Consider the following 19,064-nt stretch of genomic DNA (forward strand, 5'->3'; position numbering starts at 1 on the left):
CATATTAATTTACTTTTACGTTTTTTGCTTGTTTGCTTATTTGCTTGCTTATTTATTCATTTCATGGCTTATTTACTTACACGTGTTTACTTATTTTAATTGTAATTATTTTAAAATGATTTTTTTTAATGAATACAATTTTTATATTTTTAGTTTTTTTTTTAGTTTTTTTTTTTTATTTGTATATCTATTTGCTTACTTACTGATATTTGCTTGATTTATTTACATAAATTAATTTACTTTTTTTATTTACATTTTTGCTTGCTTATTCATTTCTATAATCGTGGCTTATTTACTTATACTTGTTCACTTATTTTAATTGTAATTATTTTAGAATTATTTTTTAATACATATAATTTTATATTTTTAGTTTTGGTTTATTTACTTGTATATCTATTTGCTTATTTACTTGTATATATATTAATTTACTTATTTATTTACATTTTTTGCTTTCTTATTTATTAATTTATAAAATTGTTTATTTATTTGTATACTTGTTTACTTGTTTACTTGTACATTTAGTTGTTTATTTACTTATTTTAATTGTATTTTTTTAATGAATATAATTTTAATATTAGTATAATATACATGTGTATAATAATTACAAAATTACTAAAACTTTAAAATTTACATGAAAACACAATATACACAAAAAAACAAATCTTGTATTTAAGCCAGTTGCAAAATCTGGACATTTTAAAATAAATAAATAAATAAATAAATAAATAAATGAATGATTACAAAATTACTAAAACTTTAACTAAAATTGAAATGAAATCATAAAATATAAAAATAAAATTCAAAATATTAACAAAATAAAATAAAAAAAACATAAATCTTGTATTTCAGCTAGTTGCAAAATCTAGACATTTTGAAATAATAAAAATAATAAAAAAAACTAAAACTTTAACTAAAATGAAAACAGAAAATATAAAAATTTCAGCTAATTGCAAATGCAACATTTCTTATTTTTGTTTAGTTTAACTTTATGTACTAAAGAACTAAAAATTAATATATAGACAGTTTTTACAAAAACATAAACAGAACTAAATTACTAAAACTTTAACTAAAATTAAAATGAAATCATAAAATATATTTTAAAAAATGTTATTAAAAAACTCTAACGGTAAAATAACACTGCTAGTAGCAAGATTTTTATTTGTTTGTTTACTTGTTGAGAAAGTAACGTCAAATTACCAAAAATATGTATTATGTAGTGTTTTTTTTTTTTTTTTTGAGTTTCTGAATGTCAAAGTATAATTATTTTAGTATATACGTTTCTGCTCATGAATCATTAAATTGTCAAAATGCTTAAACTAAACTATGAATCTCAAAAGCGTTTGTTAAATCAGCTCTGACATGATTAATGATTTCTGTCATTTTTGCATGCGAATGTCTGTGAGTGTGACGTCTGAACCAGTTTGCACAAGTCTGAGTGGGTGTGTGTTTTTCTCTCATAGATGTTTTTTACTTGTATATCTATTTGCTTATTTACTTATATATATTTGCTTGATTTATTTACAAATATTAATTTACTTTTTTTATTTACATTTTTTGCTTGCTTATTCATTTCTATGATCTTGGCTTATTTACTTATATACTTGTTTACTTATTTTAATTGTAATTAATTGCTCTATTTATTTATTTATTTATTTTTACTTGTATGCCTGCGTGCTCATTACATAATATTTTATTTATTTATTTACTTGTATACTTGTACATTTACCTGCTGTTTACTTATTCACCTGCTTATTTACCAATTTATTTAATTTATAGCTTATTTATTTTACTTGCTTATTTACTTATATTTAGTTGTTTATTTGCATATTTATTTACTTTCTTATTTGTGTATTTACTTGCTTTATTTACTTATATATATATATATATATATTACTTTCCATTTGTTTATTGTACTTATATTTAATTTTGCCTATAATGTACTAATTCTCTCTCTCTCTCTCTCTCAGCTGAGATGGATTCTTGTGAGAAGATCCTGCAGCGTCTCGTCTTCGCTAAGGAATCGTCCAAAGGCTCTTTTGAGGTCAACAGTTACAAAAGAAAGAATCAAGCCGTTCAGACGGAGACAAAAGACGACAAACTGGAGTGCTCCTGCAGGTCAGCCAAAAACCAGGAACCTCCACGCAACTCCACAAAGGCTGCGTCTGCTTCTCTAGCACCTCCTCCACCACCTCCTCTGCCCAGCATGGCTGCTTCTCCCCTCTCAGCAGTGCCTCTTAAAACGGGAGCGGGACCTCCTCCTGCACCTCCTCCACCACCTCCTTTACCAGGAGCAGCGATGCTTCCTCCGCCACCTCCTCCACCTCCTCTTCCAGGAATGGGTTCTGCAGGTCCTCCACCGCCTCCACCTTTACCTGGCATGGGTGCGCCTCCTCCTCCACCTCCTCTGCCAGGAATGGGTGGTCCTCCTCCTCCCCCTCCTCCTTTCCCAGGAATGGGAGCTCCTCCTCCTCCACCTCCTCCTCCAGGTGTAAACGGCCCTCCTGCTCCTCCTCCTCCTCCAGGAGGGGGCGATGTGATCGTGGCCCGGACGTTTTATCCGGTTGGCCAGTGTTACTCCGCACCGGTGAAGAGCGGCCCGTACCCAACGCTCCGGATGAAGAAACTCAACTGGCAGAAGCTCAACTCCAGAGCCGTCACCGGTGAGATCCGGGAGAAATGCAAACAACGCCAACGCATGGTTGGATTCCCAGAACACGCGTGAAATGAGAACATTTAGTGCTGTCAATGTGCCATATGCATAGGAATGTAAATATGTAATGTAATGTAATAGCCAGGCTTGATATCATTAACAAAAATCATATAAAATTATTATTTGAAATAAAACAAACAATAATAGAAATAAAATATTTTTAAAAATCAACTTGTTTCAAATGTTTAAACTAAATAAACTAAAATGTAATGCAAATTATGTAGACGTTAAAATATAAAATCTAATAAAAATGACACAAAATCATTAAAACGTTTAATATAAATAACAAACTATAAAAATAAAATCTAATTATAAATATGAACTCAAGTAAAATACAAAAATGTTGATATTTTATCTGAGCTATTTCCAAAATGTAGACATTTAAAAGAAAAATTAGAAAATACATAAACGTAAAATCTATTTCACAATATTACAAAAAAATTATAAAAACAAATCTAGTTGCAAAATCTAGACATTTAAAAAAAAAAAAATAATAATAAAAATAATTACAAAATGACTAATTAACTAAAATAAAAATATAAACAGAAAATATAAAAAATAAAATTAATTCAAAATATTAACAAAATAAAATATGAAAAAACATATTTTATATTTTTTAGTTTATTTCAGCTTATTTATTGACAAAATGAAATATAAAAAACTAAATCTTGACATTTAAAAAAACATTTAAAAAAAAATAAAATAAAAACGAAAATAAAATAATTACAAAATTACTAAAACTTTAACAAAATTAAAATGAAAACAGAAAATATACAAATAAAATTAATTCAAAATATTACCAAAATGAAATAAATAAAAAAAAAACATAAATCTTGTGTTTCAGCTAGTTGCAAAGTCTAGACATTTAAAAAAAAAAAAAACGAAAATAAAATAATTACAAAATTACTAAAACTTTAAAATGTACATGAAAACAGAAAATATACACACACAAAAAAAAAAAAAAAAACTAAACAAATCTTGTATTTAAGCCAGGTGCAAAATCTGGACATTTTAAAATAAATAAATAAATACAAAATCACTAAAACTTTACCTAAAATTAAAATGAAAACAGAAAATATAAAAATAAAATTCAAAATATTAACAAAATGAAATTGAATAAACATAAATCTTGTATTTCAGCTAGTTGCAAAATCTAGACATTTTGAAATAATAAAAACAATAAAAAAAAAACTAAAACTTGAACTAAAATGAAAACAGAAAATATAAAAATAAAATTCAAAATATTAACAAAATAACATATAAAAAACATTGTATTTCAGCTAATTGCAAATGCAACATTTCTTATTTTTGTTTAGTTTAACTTTATGTACTAAAGAACTAAAACTTAATATGTAGACAGTTTTTACAAAACTATTTAGAAAAGTAAATTACTAAAACTTTAAAGTATAATTATTTTAGAATATACGTTTCTACTCTAATTCTCAAACTAAACTATGAATCTCAAAACCGTTTGTTAAATCAGCTCTGATTATCTTGATTAATGATTTCTGTCAGTTCCTGCATTTTTGCATGCAAATGTCTGAGTGTGTGAGTGTGACGTCTGAACCAGTTTGCACAAGTCTGAGTGGGAGTGTGTTGTTCTCTCATAGATGGCCCTTCAATATGGGCGTCCGTCCCGAGCGACTCGCCGCTGGAGCCCAATTACACCAGCATCGAGCAGCTCTTCTGTCTGCCGATCGCTGAACCCAAAGACAAGAGCACGGCCGCACCGGTCAAGAAAGAGCCCAAGGAGGTATGAGATCCTTCACAGGAAGATTCAACACTGACCTGCAGCGCAACCAGTGAAACCAGATATTCAAAGAGGAGAAAGACACACAGGATTTTATCATTAGGAATAGATTTAGCTGAGAAACGTAACTGATTGATGACACCAGCTGAAAGGGAAAGTTGAGGTTAGAGGTCATTTTGATGAAAGATCAAGAAGTCAAACATGTATTTCTTTAGAAAATAGAGCTGTATGATTTTTATAATGCTGAAAATGCTGACTCAATCGTTACTTGCACATGCTTTTTTCATTTAGCTTTAAAAATTGTAATGGAAAAAATGAATCCTGAAAAATTACAATGGAAAAAACTGTTTGGGGAAAACCGAGAATTTTTGAATAAATGAAATGGATTTCATAGAAACATAAAAAAGTATTTTTGTTAAACATTTAATAAATTGTTTAAGTCTCATGAATACAATAAATGACACATGTTTTAATTACTATAATTTAATTTAACCTGAAAAACTGTAATGGAAAAAATGAATTTGGGTAGGAAAAAATGAAAATAGAATTTGTGAATTCAATGAAATGGATTTCATAGAAATGTAAAAATTTAATTTTGGTAAAATACATGCAATTTAACATTTTGTTTTAAAGTTTAACCAAAATTACATGTAAATAAAAATGTAAAAAATGCTTGGAAAAACTTGGAAAAAAAATAAAATGGACTTCATAGGAATGTAAAAATACGATTTGTTAAACAATTAATAAATCATTAAATTGTATAAGTCAAGATTTTTGATTATTAAAATTTAATTTAATCTTTAATTTAACCTGAAAAATCATAGTGGAAAAAAATAAAAATAGAATTTGGGGAAAAAATTAAATGGATGTCATAGAAATGTAAACATTTAATTTAACAATTTATTAAAAGTTTAACCAAAATTAAATGTAAATAAAAATGTGAAAAAATAAATAAAATCAATATCATAGGAATGTAAAAATTAAATTGGTTAAACACTTAATAAATCATTAAATTATGTAAGTCTTATGATTAAAATGAATTATACATGCGTTTTGATTTAATAAAATCTAACTGAACCTGAAACATTGTAATGGGGAAATTTGGGGAGAAAAAAAAATGGATTTCATAGAAATGCAAAAATTTAATTTTGATAAAACACATGCAATTTAACAATTGATTAAATGTTTAAACAATATTAAATGTAAATGAAAATGTAAAAAATAGAAACAGAACTTGTAAAAATAAATAAATAAATAAAATGGATTTCATAGGAATGTAAAATGTAATTTGTTAAACACTTAATAAATCATTAAATTGTATAAGTCTTATGATTAAAATTAATTATACTTGTGTTTTGATTGATTATTAAAATTTAATTGAATCTGAAAAACTAATGAAAAAAATTAATTTGGGGGAAAAATAAAAACAGAATTTGTGGGGGAAAAAATAAAATGGATTTCATAGAAATGCAAAAATTTTATTTTGATAAAACACATGCAATTTAACAATATATTAAATGCTTAACCAAAATTAAATGTAAATAAAAGTGTAAAAAATAAACAGAACTTGTAAAAACAATGAAATGGATTTCATAGGAATGTGAAAGACATAATTTGTTAAACACTTAATAAATCATTAAATTGTGTATGTTTTATGATAATAATTAATTGCACATGCTTTTTGATTACTAAAATTTAATTTAACATTTAATTTATTTTGAAAAAATTGTAATGGAACAAACAAGGCCTGAAAAATTACAGAATTTGGAGAAAAAAAAATAAAATAAAATATTAATAATAAATATTTTTAAATAATAAATAAATAAATAAAATGGATTTCATAGAAATGCAAAAAGTTAATTTTAGTTAAACACATGCAATATAACTATTTATTTAATGTTTAACCAAAATTAAATGTAAATAAAAATGTACCTTTAATTTAACCAGAAACAAAAAATTAATTAAAAAAAAAAAAATGAATTTGAAAAAAAATGAAAACATTTCCTAGAGCCCTTAGAATCACATCACTGATGAATAATTGACAATAAGAACATGAATTAAATAAAAGGAGTCAATTTTAATGTCACAAAAAACACTGAAGGATGTTCTCCTATTTCTCAGATCTCCTTCATCGACCCCAAGAAGAATCTGAACCTGAATATCTTTCTGAAGCAGTTCAAGTGGTAAGATGAGACGTTTTGTATTGGTTAGTGTGTGTTTATGTGATATCATGGAAGTATGTCTAAGATTATTCGTTTGTTCTCGCAAACAGCTCTAATGAGGAGTTTGTGTCGATGGTGCAGAAAGGAGATTGCTCCAAATTTGACGTGGAGTCCTTGAAACAGCTCCTGAAACTGCTTCCGGAAAAACACGAGGTACTTCACAATAAAATCTGATTGTTTATAAGTGTTTCTTATTCACAAACCTTGATGCAAATGAAAACAAGACTCACAATTGACGTTTTCTGTCTTTGCGTTAGAGTAAATATGCACTTTCTTGTTTTTGGAGCGTTTTGCATTTACTTTTTCTTCTGCTTCTCCAGACTGAAAACTTAAAATCCTTTCAAGGAGATTTAGACAAACTGGCCAACGTGGATCGCTTTTACGTCTCACTGCTGGCTGTACCGTGGTAAAGTGTCACTAATATTAAAATTCACCTGTTGTTGTTCTGATACAGTATGTGCATGAGGCCATTATTATGGAGGATTGAGTTTGTTTTGTCCGTCATTAGTTACCAGCTGAGGATTGAATGCATGTTGCTGTGTGAGGAGACGCTGTCTGTGCTCGACATCCTGAAGCCGAAGGTGGATCTGGTGGAGACGGCCTGTGAGAGTGAGTATAATCCGCCCATCGCGTGTGAAGACGGATCGCTGCTGTTTCTAACGGTTGTAGTGTAAATGGCATTTTAAATGAACATCCCGAAATTTGAAACATTCAGTGAAATTCTTGTGCTTCATGTTTATACATGAGATTATTAAAAAAAAAAACTTCATTACACATTATAAAACAATTTTTTAAATTAATGTATTTGATTGTTTAATGTTTTGTGTATTATTTTTGTGTATTTTTTTTAATGCATTTATTGATGTTTGTGCATTTTTTTTTTTATTTATTTATTTTTTGTTTTTATTTATTTTATCCATTTATTTATTTTGTTAATTTGTTTTGTTTGTTTTGTTTTTTTTTTTTTTCTTTTAATTATTTATTTTATCCGTTTATTTATATTGTTAGTTTTGTTTTGTGTTGTACTTTTTATTTATTTATTAATGTTTGTTTTGATTTATTTTATCTGTTTATTTAAATTAGTTTTATTTGTTTTGTGTTGTACTTTTTATCTATTTTTATTATTATTAATAATTATTTTTATCTGTTTATTTGTTAATTAGTTTTATTTGTTGTGTTGTACTTTTTATTTATTTTTTTTTTTGTTTTTATTTATTTTATCTGATTTATTTTGTTAATTAGTTTTATTTTTGTCTTGTACTTTATTTTGTTTTTGTTTTAACTTGTTTATTTTATTTTATTTTTATTTGTCTATTTTAGTTTGTTTATTTGTGGTGTTTGTATTTTTTGTCTTTATTATTTTTTTTTGTGTGTGTGTTTTATTGATTTTATTTTTTATTTTTTTGTATTTTTATTTTGTTTATAGATTTTTTTATATTGTTTTTATTTGTCTATTTATGTAGTGTTTATTTGTGGTATTTGTATATTTTATTTGTTTTGTGTCTGTAATGTATTTGTTTATTTTATGTATTTTTTTGTTTATTTTTTAGTTTTTAGTTTTAGTGTTTTATATTTTGTTTTTGTCTATTTAGTTTATTTGTGGTGTTTGTATATTTTATTTTTGTTTTGTGCTTTTATTGTATTTATTTTTGTTTTATGTTTTTGTTTGTATATTTTAGTTTTATTTTTGTTTGTATTTTTTTTTTTTTTTGTATTTTATTTATTTATTTCATTGTTTATTTTATTTGTTAAAATTTACTGAAAATTTTAAAAGTTCACATGGAAAAAAAAAGTACATGAGAGATGTTCACTCTAAATTTTGCAATCATCAATGCATTTATTAATGTTTTTTACACATGATTAATGCACAGTATTTCTTAGCACACACAGAATTAATGTTTTTTTTTCTTCTCTGAATTAATGTAAAATGACATGCAAAAGTAATGTTTTTAAACTCAATGAGTGTGTGTCGCCCACAGATCTCAGGAAAAGTTCACTGCTGCCCAGTTTCTGCAAACTCATCCTCGACGTTGGAAACTTTCTCAACTATGTAAGAAAATTACAAAGAGTTTGACTTTTTCCTATTTTCTCTTGGTACATTGACAATCACTCTATATAGACTAATACAATCAGATAAAACTATAATTTATCAAATATTTATTACTAAACATATACTGATAAATGTAAGATTGATTTGACTGATTGATTAAGTCAGTAGTAGTACTGACAGTGTCGTGTAGACATGACTGAACACGCGGAAAGAAACACAGACAAACTGAATCAATTGAGTGAGTCATTTACGCTGGAACCGCTCTGAGTGATTCAAACTCGTGACTTCTTTCAGTTTAAGCGATTCACTTGCAAACAGAATAAAATAGCTATTCATTTTTTAATTTAAATATCGTAATGATTTTAAAAAGCATGTAGTGATGGTGTAAATAAAGCTTTTCGAATCTCACAATCGGTTCGCTATTTCGAAGCGCTCCAAACGGATCGCAAATCATTTGGTTCAGATCGGGAGTTCAAATCGCGAATCATTTGATCGGAACTTTGCGTATTGCAAATCATTTGATTCAGATCGATTGAATGATTCGCGATCCGCGCTCCGAGTCCTGATGGTAGTTTGCGAATCATTATTCAGATTCGGGACTTATCATTTGGATTCGGGACTTCGTTGCGGGTTCGCGAATCTTTTGATTCAGAACATAAGTTTGGAACGCGAATCGCGAATCATTTGATTCAGATCGGGATTTTGGTGCGGGTTTGCGAATCATTTGCTCGGAACTTCGCAATCGCGAATCATTTGATTCAGATCGGGATTTTGGATTCAGATGCGGGTTTGCGAATCATTTGATCGGAACTTCGCAATCGCGAATCATTTGATTCAGATCGGGATTTTGGTGCGGGTTTGCGAATCATTTGCTCGGAACTTCGCAATCGCGAATCATTTGATTCAGATCAGGATTTTGGTGCGGGTTTGCGAATCATTTGATCGGAACTTCGCAATCGCGAATCATTTGATTCAGATCGGGATTTTGGGCGGGTTTGCGAATCATTTGCTCGGAACTTCGCAATCGCGAATCATTTGATTCAGATCGGGATTTTGGTGCGGGTTTGCGAATCATTTGCTCGGAACTTCGCAATCGCGAATCATTTGATTCAGATCGGGATTTTGGTGCGGGTTTGCAAATCATTTGATCAGAGCTTCGCGATTTTGAATCATTTGATTCAAATCGATTTGAACGATTCGCAATCCGCGCTCCGAGTCCTGATCTGAAATGGTTCGCGAATCAGATCGGCACTTTAGCTTCGCGAATCTTTTTTTCCTGGTTTTTAGAAAACATCAAACCATTATAAAAACAAAACAAATAAGTATACACCAATATAAATCTCATAAGAAAACTAACAGTAGTTTTACAATAGTAAAAGTGTAGTATTATTTATTTATTTATTTATTTATGTTTGTATAACCACAGTTTTACTACAAATACCATGGTTAATTTGTGGTTACTATGGTGTAACTTTTTTTTTTGTTGTTGTTGTTTTTTTGTTTTTTAATAAAACATTTTTTTCGTAAGGGATGTGTTGCCAGGTTAACAAAAAATACACCTTAAGACATCTACACCTTACTTTTAATTTTGTTTGTATGAATTTGTGTGTCTACGCGTCAGTGATTGCCTGCATCTGTAAACTGTGACGGGACTGAGTTTGTTCATGGACAGTTGTTGTATTTTGTTGGTCTCTGAGAGCAGCAGGAGAGAGAAATTGAAGCCGTTCAGAAGCCGTCTGTGGCTCTATCTCCCAAATCACCCTGGATACTTACTCTGTTTTCTGTATTTGGAGTTCCTCATTTTGTGAATTTTTCTTTTTCCAGGGAAGCCACACAGGAAACGCTGAGGGATTCAAGATCAGTTCCCTGCTGAAACTCACTGAAACCAAAGCAAACAAGAGCCGCATCACACTCTTACATCACATCCTGGAGGTACAGCAGCCGTTCTAGAAGACTACAGTGAACGTCAGCAGCTTTGTTATTTTTAAGTTAAACTATTAAAGTTTCAGTAATTCAAAAAATAAAATATAAATATTACATGCAAAAACTTTTTAAAACTTAGAAGTGTTGCCTTGAATATTATCATTAACTAAAATCAAAACTAAAACCATAAACTCTTTTTCATTATTCAAAATAATAAAATGTTTACTCAACAAAATAAAATGTAATAAAAAAACAATTATTTTATTTCAGCTGGTTGCCTAGGCAAAATGTTTCATTTTTAATTGGTATAAGTGGCACTAAAATAACTAGAACAAAATAAATTTAAGTTTAATAAAAACGAAATAAGAACTATTTAAGCAAAACTAAAACCATAAACGTTTTACTTGAAATTAATTAATTATTTTAAATATTAAATATTTTAATATTAATGGTTGAATAAGATTAAAGTTGCTTTTAATATTTAACGCTTATTTTATAAAACACATATTTTAATGACAATACTTTGGTATTTCATTTTCTTTACATTAAAATTATTTATAGTTTATTTGATTAAAGTTGTTTGTAATATTTAACTAATTTTTAAATTCATGTTTAAATATTTTAATGTTAATAGTTAACTATTCATAACTATTCACAGTCAATTGAATTAAAAACTTGAATTACATAATTGATTTTAAAATAGTATTAAATGATCAATATTATAATAATTAATCCTAGTTTTATTTAAGTAAAACTAAAACCATAAACTTGAAATTAATTATATTTAGTTCATTTCTTTTAGTTCAGTTGCTTTTAATGTTAAAAACGAAAACTTTAAATTAATATTACATGTTTTTTAATATTAAGTCAGCAGTAGTTTTTTGGTTAAACTTTTAATTTGAACTATTTTAATTATTAACATTTTAAAAATGTTATAGTTATATAAATATAAAGTTGCTTTTAATATTAAAAATAATTGTGTTATTAAAATTGTAATCAGTTGGCAATAGTTAAATGATCAAATGTTTTAGTTAATATTAAATTATTAAAATAATTAGTTAATATAAAGTTGTTCTTAATATGAAACTGTTTTTAATATTACAATATTTTAATATTAACTAGTCAATAGTCATTTTAATGAAAAACTGTTTTTAATTTATTTTTGTAAATATATAGTCATAAAGTTGTTTTAAATATTAAAAATTATTTGAGTTAATATACATTTAAAAAATATTAAATGGTAAATACAAAGTGTTTTTAATATTAAAATACTGAATAATTAATAGTTAAAATTATAATTATTATTTGCTATTTGTTTTGTTTTTTTATATAATCTCAGAGCTGCTGTTGGATGATTTAAACGCTCCGAAGAAAAGACAAAAAAAGCAGCATAAACGTAGTTCCTATGACTTTTATAGCTTGTAATTAAGTAAAACTAAAACCATAACCTGTTTACTTAAAATTAATTATATTTAGTTAATTTTAAAGTTGCTTTTAATGTTAAAAACGAATATTTTTAGTTGATATTGCATGTTTGTTTGTTTGTTTGTTTTTTTAATATTAAGTCAGTAGTAGTTTTTGGTTGAAAACTTTTAATTATTAACATTTTAAACATTTTATAGTTTATATAAATATAAAGTTCCTTTTAATATTAAAAAATAATTTTATTATAAAAATTTTAATCAATAGGCAATAGTTAAATGATAAAATGTTTTAGTTAATATTAAATTATTAAAATAATTAGATAAAATAAAGTTGTTCTTAATATGAAACTTTTTTTAATATTACAATATTTTAATATTAACTAGTCAATAGTCATTTTAATGAAAAACTGTTTTTAATTTATTCACATCGTAAATATATAGTCATAAAGTAGTTTTTAATATTAAAATTTATTTTAGTTAATATACATTTAAAAAAAATATTAAATAGTAAATACAAAGTTGTTTTTAATATTAAAATATTGAATAATTAACAGTTAAGTCATTTTAATTAAAAACGTAAATTAATATTAAAAATTATAATTATTATTTGCTATTTGTTTTGTTTTTAATATAATTTCAGAGCTGCTGTTGGATAATTTATACTCTTGTATTTTGGTTGAAAACTTTTAATTTGAACTATTTTAATTATTAACATTTTAAACATTTTATAGTTATATACATATAAAGTTCCTTTTAATATTAAAAATAATTGTGTTATTAAAATTGTAATCAATAGGCAATAGTTAAATGATGAAACGTTTTAGTTAATATTAAATTATTAAAATAATTAGTTAATATAAAGTTGTTAATATGAAACTGTTTTTAATATTACAATATTTTAATATTAACTAGTCAATAGTCATTTTAATGAAAAACTTTTTAATTTATTCGCATCGTAAATATATAGTCATAAAGTTGTTTTAAATATTAAAAATTATTTTAGTTAATATACATTTAAAAAATATATTAAATAGTAAATGTGAAGTGTTTTTAATATTTAAAAAATTAATAGTTAAAATTATAATTATTATTTTCTTTTTTTTCTTTTTTTTATATAGTCTCAGAGCTGCCGTTGGATGATTTATACTCTTACGCTCCGAAGAAAAGACCAAAAAAGCAGCATAAATGTAGTTCCTATGACTTTTATAGCTTGTAATTTGATGCTTGTTTGTGTGCCTCCTTTTTATTTGAGGTCAGGACGACATGAGAGCGAGTAAATGCTCTCTATTTTTGGAGGAATTACTCCAGTTAAACTCTGCTTTGACTTGAATCCTTAAAAGCCGTCCTTCTGCTGTTCTCTGTGATTTGTGGTGAACGTCTGTGGATCTTGTGATTTCCAGGAAGCCGAATTAAACCATCCGGAGCTGCTGAACCTTCCAGACGACATTGAGGCCTGTGAGATAGCGGCCGGGTAAAACGACACGTCGTCTGATTGTGTGTGTGTCACAAGATCAGCTGGGGTTTTTTTTTTTAGTCATTTCTCAATCACTTTGTGTTCATTCTGTTTCAGCATAAATCTGGACTCCATTCAAGCAGAAACCAGTCAACTTCTGAAGAGGCTGAGAGACGCGGAGAAGAAAGTGTCTTCGTCGGTCGAGGACGTCAAGCAGCAGTTTTCGGGGCTCATTGAGGTACAAACACGTGTTTGAATCTGAAAAGATTTTCTCTTTCAGGCCTCAGTTTGTTGTTGATTGTTCCTGCGGTGTTTGTGCAGAAAAACCTGACGGCGTATGAAGCTCTGGACGAGCGTTTCTCAAACATCAACAATAAGAAGGGTGATCTGGCTCAGTATCTGTGTGAAGACGTGGCTCAGCTCTCGCTGGACGAGCTCTTCAACACCATCAAGACTTTCCGTCAGCTCTTCATCAAAGCCCTGAAGGTCCGTGAGCCGTTATAATGCACATTATAAACTCATTATATTGGGTTCATGAAGGCTTGGGCTCGGATAAAGACACTTTTAAACCCTTAACCTGAGCTGAGACACATTAAAGACAGTAAAATTAGTATTAAAGTAATATTAATTAAAGTTTTAATAGTTTACTAAAAGCTGTTTTTAATATTAAAAACTATAAACTTTTATTGTTATTAAAAAATGTTTTAATAATAATAGTTTAATTAGATTAAAGTGGCTTTTGATATTAAAAATGTATATTTTAATGACAATATTTTAATGTTAAAGTTATTTTGTTATATTTATAGTTGATTAAAGTTGTTTTTTAATATTTAAGTTATTTAATATTTAATTTAAATATATTATTTAAATATATATTTTAATATTAATAGCTAACTATTCATAACTATTCATAGTCATTTTAAATTAAAAACTTTAATTATATAGTTAATATTAAAATAGTATTAAATAATTAGTACAATTAGTATTAAAAGAACTATAGTAAATATTAAAAATTGTTAGTTTTTAAATAATATTAAAATATTCAATTAAAAATATTTATTTTAAAATATTTTATTTATAGTTACTATTCAGGTCTTTTTTTATTAGACACTATTGTTTAACATTTATATTAAAATATTGTAAACTAGTATTATAATAAGTAATAGAACTATGGTTAAAATTGTTATATTTTTTTTTATTAATTTTAAAATAATGTAATATTAAGGTTATAATAATTCAAAACTGATATTAAACTAGTATTATAAGAAGTATTAAAATAACTGTAGTTAATATTAAAATTAACTTTTTTTAAAATTAATTTAAAAATATTTTAATATTAATTAATAGTTAATTAATTGGACCCTTTTTTAATTAATATTAAAATATTGTAATATTAAGATTATATTAAATCAAAACTGATATTAAACTAGTAATTATAGAAAGTATTAAAATAGCTTTAGTTAATATTAAAATTAACTTTTTTTATTTAATTTTAAAATATTTTAATATTAATTAATATTTAAAATTCATCATTTTTTTTTACATTGGGCACTTTTTTAAAAATTAATATTAAAATGTTGTAATATTAAGGTTGTTCATTCAAAACTGATAAACTAGTATTATAATAAGTATTAAAATAACAATATTAAAATATGAAAAATATTAAGATATTAATTTTAATATTAAAATTGTTAATTTTTTATTAATATTAAAGTATTTTAATATTTATTTAGTTAAGATTTATTTATGGTTAACATTAAAGTTGTTTTTTAATGTTTAAAAACTATTTTTCATTATTAAACTATTGTAATGTGTAATTAATATTAAAAAGTAATTTGTAATGAATTAAAAAATGACTTTATTACTTAAGTTTATTATTGCATGAATGGTAATGCATACATGGTTCTTAATTGGAAAATATAAAAACATGACCTTAATTTAAATAAATGTTAAAATAAAATATGAAATTTTAATCAGCAAAATTATTTTTAAAACTTTAACTGAAATTAAAATTAAAACAAAAAAAAAAAATAAATAAAATAAATTTTATAAAAATTACATCAGTACATAATTTATAATAAAATAACATGGAGTGGTTTGTTCACGTCACAGAGGTCAGGAAATGTTGTTCCTTCTGTAGGAAAACAAGATCCGTAAAGAACAAGCGGCAAAAGCGGAGAAAAGAAAGCAGCAGCTGGCGGAGGAGGAATCCAAGAGACAGAAAGGAGAAGATGGGAAAATAAGTGAGTCTTTAGTCTAATTAACCAATGTCTGTGTGTTTATTGGCTTTGTATTGTCACACCCACTGTGTTTTCCTCTCATCACATTCAATTCAGACTCGCATTCAGTGCAGATCAAACATGGTTTCTGTTGTTGTGATGCTGGAGATTCAGGTTTTTTCAGCATGCTGAAAAACACAGATGTTAATGAACCAAATCAGATGTTAATACTGTATATTCACTTCCAGTATTTCCAGTTTTCATTTCACATCTCTAATAGAAATCTGTTTTCAGTCCAAAGAGACTGAATCCAGCAGGATGGCGGTTGCTCCATTGATCGATTGAAAATTTAATGTTTAACCTTTTCCTTAATATTAAAATATTAATATTAAGTTATTTAAGTTATCCATTTTATTATTAATATTTTAATATTAAAGTTGTTTTAATTAAAAATGTTGCTATTACGTATAGCTAACATTAGTTTTTAATATTAAACTAATATGTTTAATATTATAATATTTTCATATTCATTCATTTTAATATTAATGTGTTTTAATTAATTAAAATAGTCATTAATGGTAACTAATAGTAGCTAATTTAATACTACAATATTTTAATATTAATTGTTAATATAAATTTTAAATGTTAATATTAAAGCGTTTTAAATACAGTTTTTCTAACTATTATTAAAAAAGTGTAGTTAATATTAGTTTTTTTAAATTTTAAACTAATGTTTAATGTTATAATATGTTCATATTAATTTTATTATCTGTTTTAATTAAAATAGTTATTTTAAATTCATTTAAAGACTAATTTTTATTTAATATTACAATATTTTAATTAATGTTTTTTTTTTACATTTTAATATTAAAGCAGTTTTATTTAAACATTTTCCAATTAATATAAAAAATTATTAATTAATATTAGTTTTTAATATTAAACCAATGTTTAATATAATATTTTCATATTCATTAATTTTAATGTTAAAGTGTTTTAATTCATAAAAATGGACATTAATAGTTATTTTAAATTCATTAAAAATTATTTAATATTACAATATTTTTATAATAATTGCTTTTAAATTAAAATTAAAAATTATTATTATTATTATTATTATTATTATTATTCAAATGTCTGTTTTTAATATTATAAACTTTAATTGATATTTAAATATTTTCACATTAACAAATTTTTAGATTAAAGTGACTAAAGTTGTTTTTAATATTAAAAACATTCTATTAAATAGATTCTATTCTATTTAATCTTTTCCTTGATATTTAAGTATTAAATTATTTTTATCACTAAAACAAATCTTTTTTAAATATTAAAGGTTTTATATTAAAGTTGTTTTAATAAAATATTTTCTAATTAATATTAAAAAATAAGTATAGTTAGTTTTAGTTTTTAATATTAAACTGTTTAATATTATAATATTTTCATATTCATTCATTTTAATATTAAAGTGTTTTAATTAAAATAGTCATTAATAATAATTTAAAAACATTTAATTTTACAATATTTTAATATTAATTGTTAATATAAATTTGCTTCTAATTAAAAATTAATTTTAAATTAAAATAAAACTATTATTATTTATTATTATTATTATTATTATTAAGTAATGTAGTAATAATATATAATTATAATATTTAATAATTATTCTAATATATAACAATATAATTATAGCTGTTTTTAAAATTAAAAACTTTGATATTTAAGTATTTTCACATTAATTGATTAATTTTTAGATTAAAGTGACTGTTTAAACTTGTTAAAAAATGAGTTGTAATTAATATTAAAAAGTTATTTTTTTTTTATATTTTCATGTATTAATAAACAAAATCAGGGTTTATACTGAAGAATACAGTTGTTAATGAACGGGATCAGATGTTATATGTTACACTTCTAGTATTTCCAGTTTTCACGTCTCTAATAGAAATGTGTTTTCTGTCAGTTCGTAAAGGGCCGGTGCCGCAGGACGACGGCTGCATCATCGATCAGCTCCTGGCCGACATTCGGAAGGGTTTCCATCTGAGAAAGACTCATCCCAGGTGCGAAACGGATTCCCCTTCTAGTGAAATGCGTAGAGATACGGGAGCGTCCGGTAAGAATGTCGGCCTGTCCGGCTCTAAAACGTCTCCGGTGCTGCGGTCCGAACCGCACGCGTTTGCTTCTCCTCTGCTGTCTATAGTGAGTGGACTGAAGGGGTTGAATTTATTATATGATAAAAACAGACTGTAGTGTATTTGACCCCTTTAAAGCCAAACCCGTGTTTGCGTGTCCAGTCGCTCATAGAGTCATTTTGAGCCTGATTCCTCACCTCCTGCTGCTCGACCAATCAGCTTTTGCTGCTTGCCCTCTTCTCCTCTTCTGATTGGTTGTTCACACAAGCCTGAGCTGTCAATCACGTGTCAGTGATATTAAACGCTTCATTGTTTTCAAACCTGCATGTCAATGTCAAACTGTAAATACAAGCTGTAAACTCAAATGGGTAGTTGACATTTATTTATTTATTTTTTCAACATCAGTATTTTCAGAATGTTGAAGAAAGAGTGTTTATATCCTGTAAATGGGGATGACTATTTTCAGGTTCATTCAGCTTTATGTAGGGCTGCACGATTAATCAGAATGTAACCTAGTGCTTTAAAACCCTGCCGTTTTCAAGCAAAATAAAAGTTTGATGGTTTAATGTTTAAAAATGAATAAAGTTTGAAAAATAAGTTATAAATATTTTAAATAGTTTAATGGTGTACAATAAATAAATTACAGTAAACGGTACAAAAATTTGTTTTATAATGAATACTACTAATAATAAAATAATAAAACATTTATATTTTTCATTTTGTTTAATATTTTGTTTAATAATAATGAGATACAATACTACTACTACTACTAATAATAATTTATTACATATAATAATGTTGCTGATGTTCAATAATAATAATAATAATAATAATAATAATAATAATAATAGTGTTATATAAATAATTATAAAATTCTGAAATATTTTTATTTGTCAGGATTTTAATATTTTGCTTAATGAGATTATGTTGTTGTTGTTGTTGTTGTTGTTGTTGTTGTTGTTGTTATTATTATTATTATTATTATTATTATTATTATTATTATTATTATTATTATTATTACTGTTATAACTTATTAAATATAATGTTGTTGTTGTTGTCGTAGTAGTAGTAATAATAATAATAATAATAATATATTTTTTCAGCATTTTTAATATTTCAATAATAATAATAATAATAATAAATTTATTACATATAATAATGTTGTTAATATAATAATAATGCATAATAAA

General features: G+C 25.3%; 1 protein-coding gene across 6 annotated transcripts in view; it reads left to right on the top strand.

The window, feature by feature from the left end:
• Positions 1 to 19,064, top strand: part of inf2 (inverted formin 2) — a 45,826-nt gene that overhangs the window by 18,824 nt on the left and 7,938 nt on the right. For 3 of the 6 annotated variants that reach the window (XM_051133670.1, XM_051133673.1, XM_051133672.1), the window contains exons 8-20: positions 1,968 to 2,660; positions 4,321 to 4,463; positions 6,582 to 6,643; positions 6,733 to 6,835; positions 7,003 to 7,088; positions 7,191 to 7,291; positions 8,662 to 8,732; positions 10,557 to 10,664; positions 13,480 to 13,550; positions 13,650 to 13,770; positions 13,854 to 14,018; positions 15,673 to 15,775; positions 17,706 to 17,855. In XM_051133670.1, coding sequence (XP_050989627.1) covers positions 1,968 to 2,660; positions 4,321 to 4,463; positions 6,582 to 6,643; positions 6,733 to 6,835; positions 7,003 to 7,088; positions 7,191 to 7,291; positions 8,662 to 8,732; positions 10,557 to 10,664; positions 13,480 to 13,550; positions 13,650 to 13,770; positions 13,854 to 14,018; positions 15,673 to 15,775; positions 17,706 to 17,855 — 1,977 coding nt within the window. The remainder of the gene's footprint in view (positions 1 to 1,967; positions 2,661 to 4,320; positions 4,464 to 6,581; positions 6,644 to 6,732; positions 6,836 to 7,002; positions 7,089 to 7,190; positions 7,292 to 8,661; positions 8,733 to 10,556; positions 10,665 to 13,479; positions 13,551 to 13,649; positions 13,771 to 13,853; positions 14,019 to 15,672; positions 15,776 to 17,705; positions 17,856 to 19,064) is intronic. The other 3 variants (XM_051133676.1, XM_051133674.1, XM_051133675.1) reach the window with 1 other exon arrangement.

Source organism: Labeo rohita, chromosome 17 (genome assembly GCF_022985175.1).
Source record: "Labeo rohita strain BAU-BD-2019 chromosome 17, IGBB_LRoh.1.0, whole genome shotgun sequence".
NCBI lineage: Eukaryota > Metazoa > Chordata > Actinopteri > Cypriniformes > Cyprinidae > Labeo > Labeo rohita.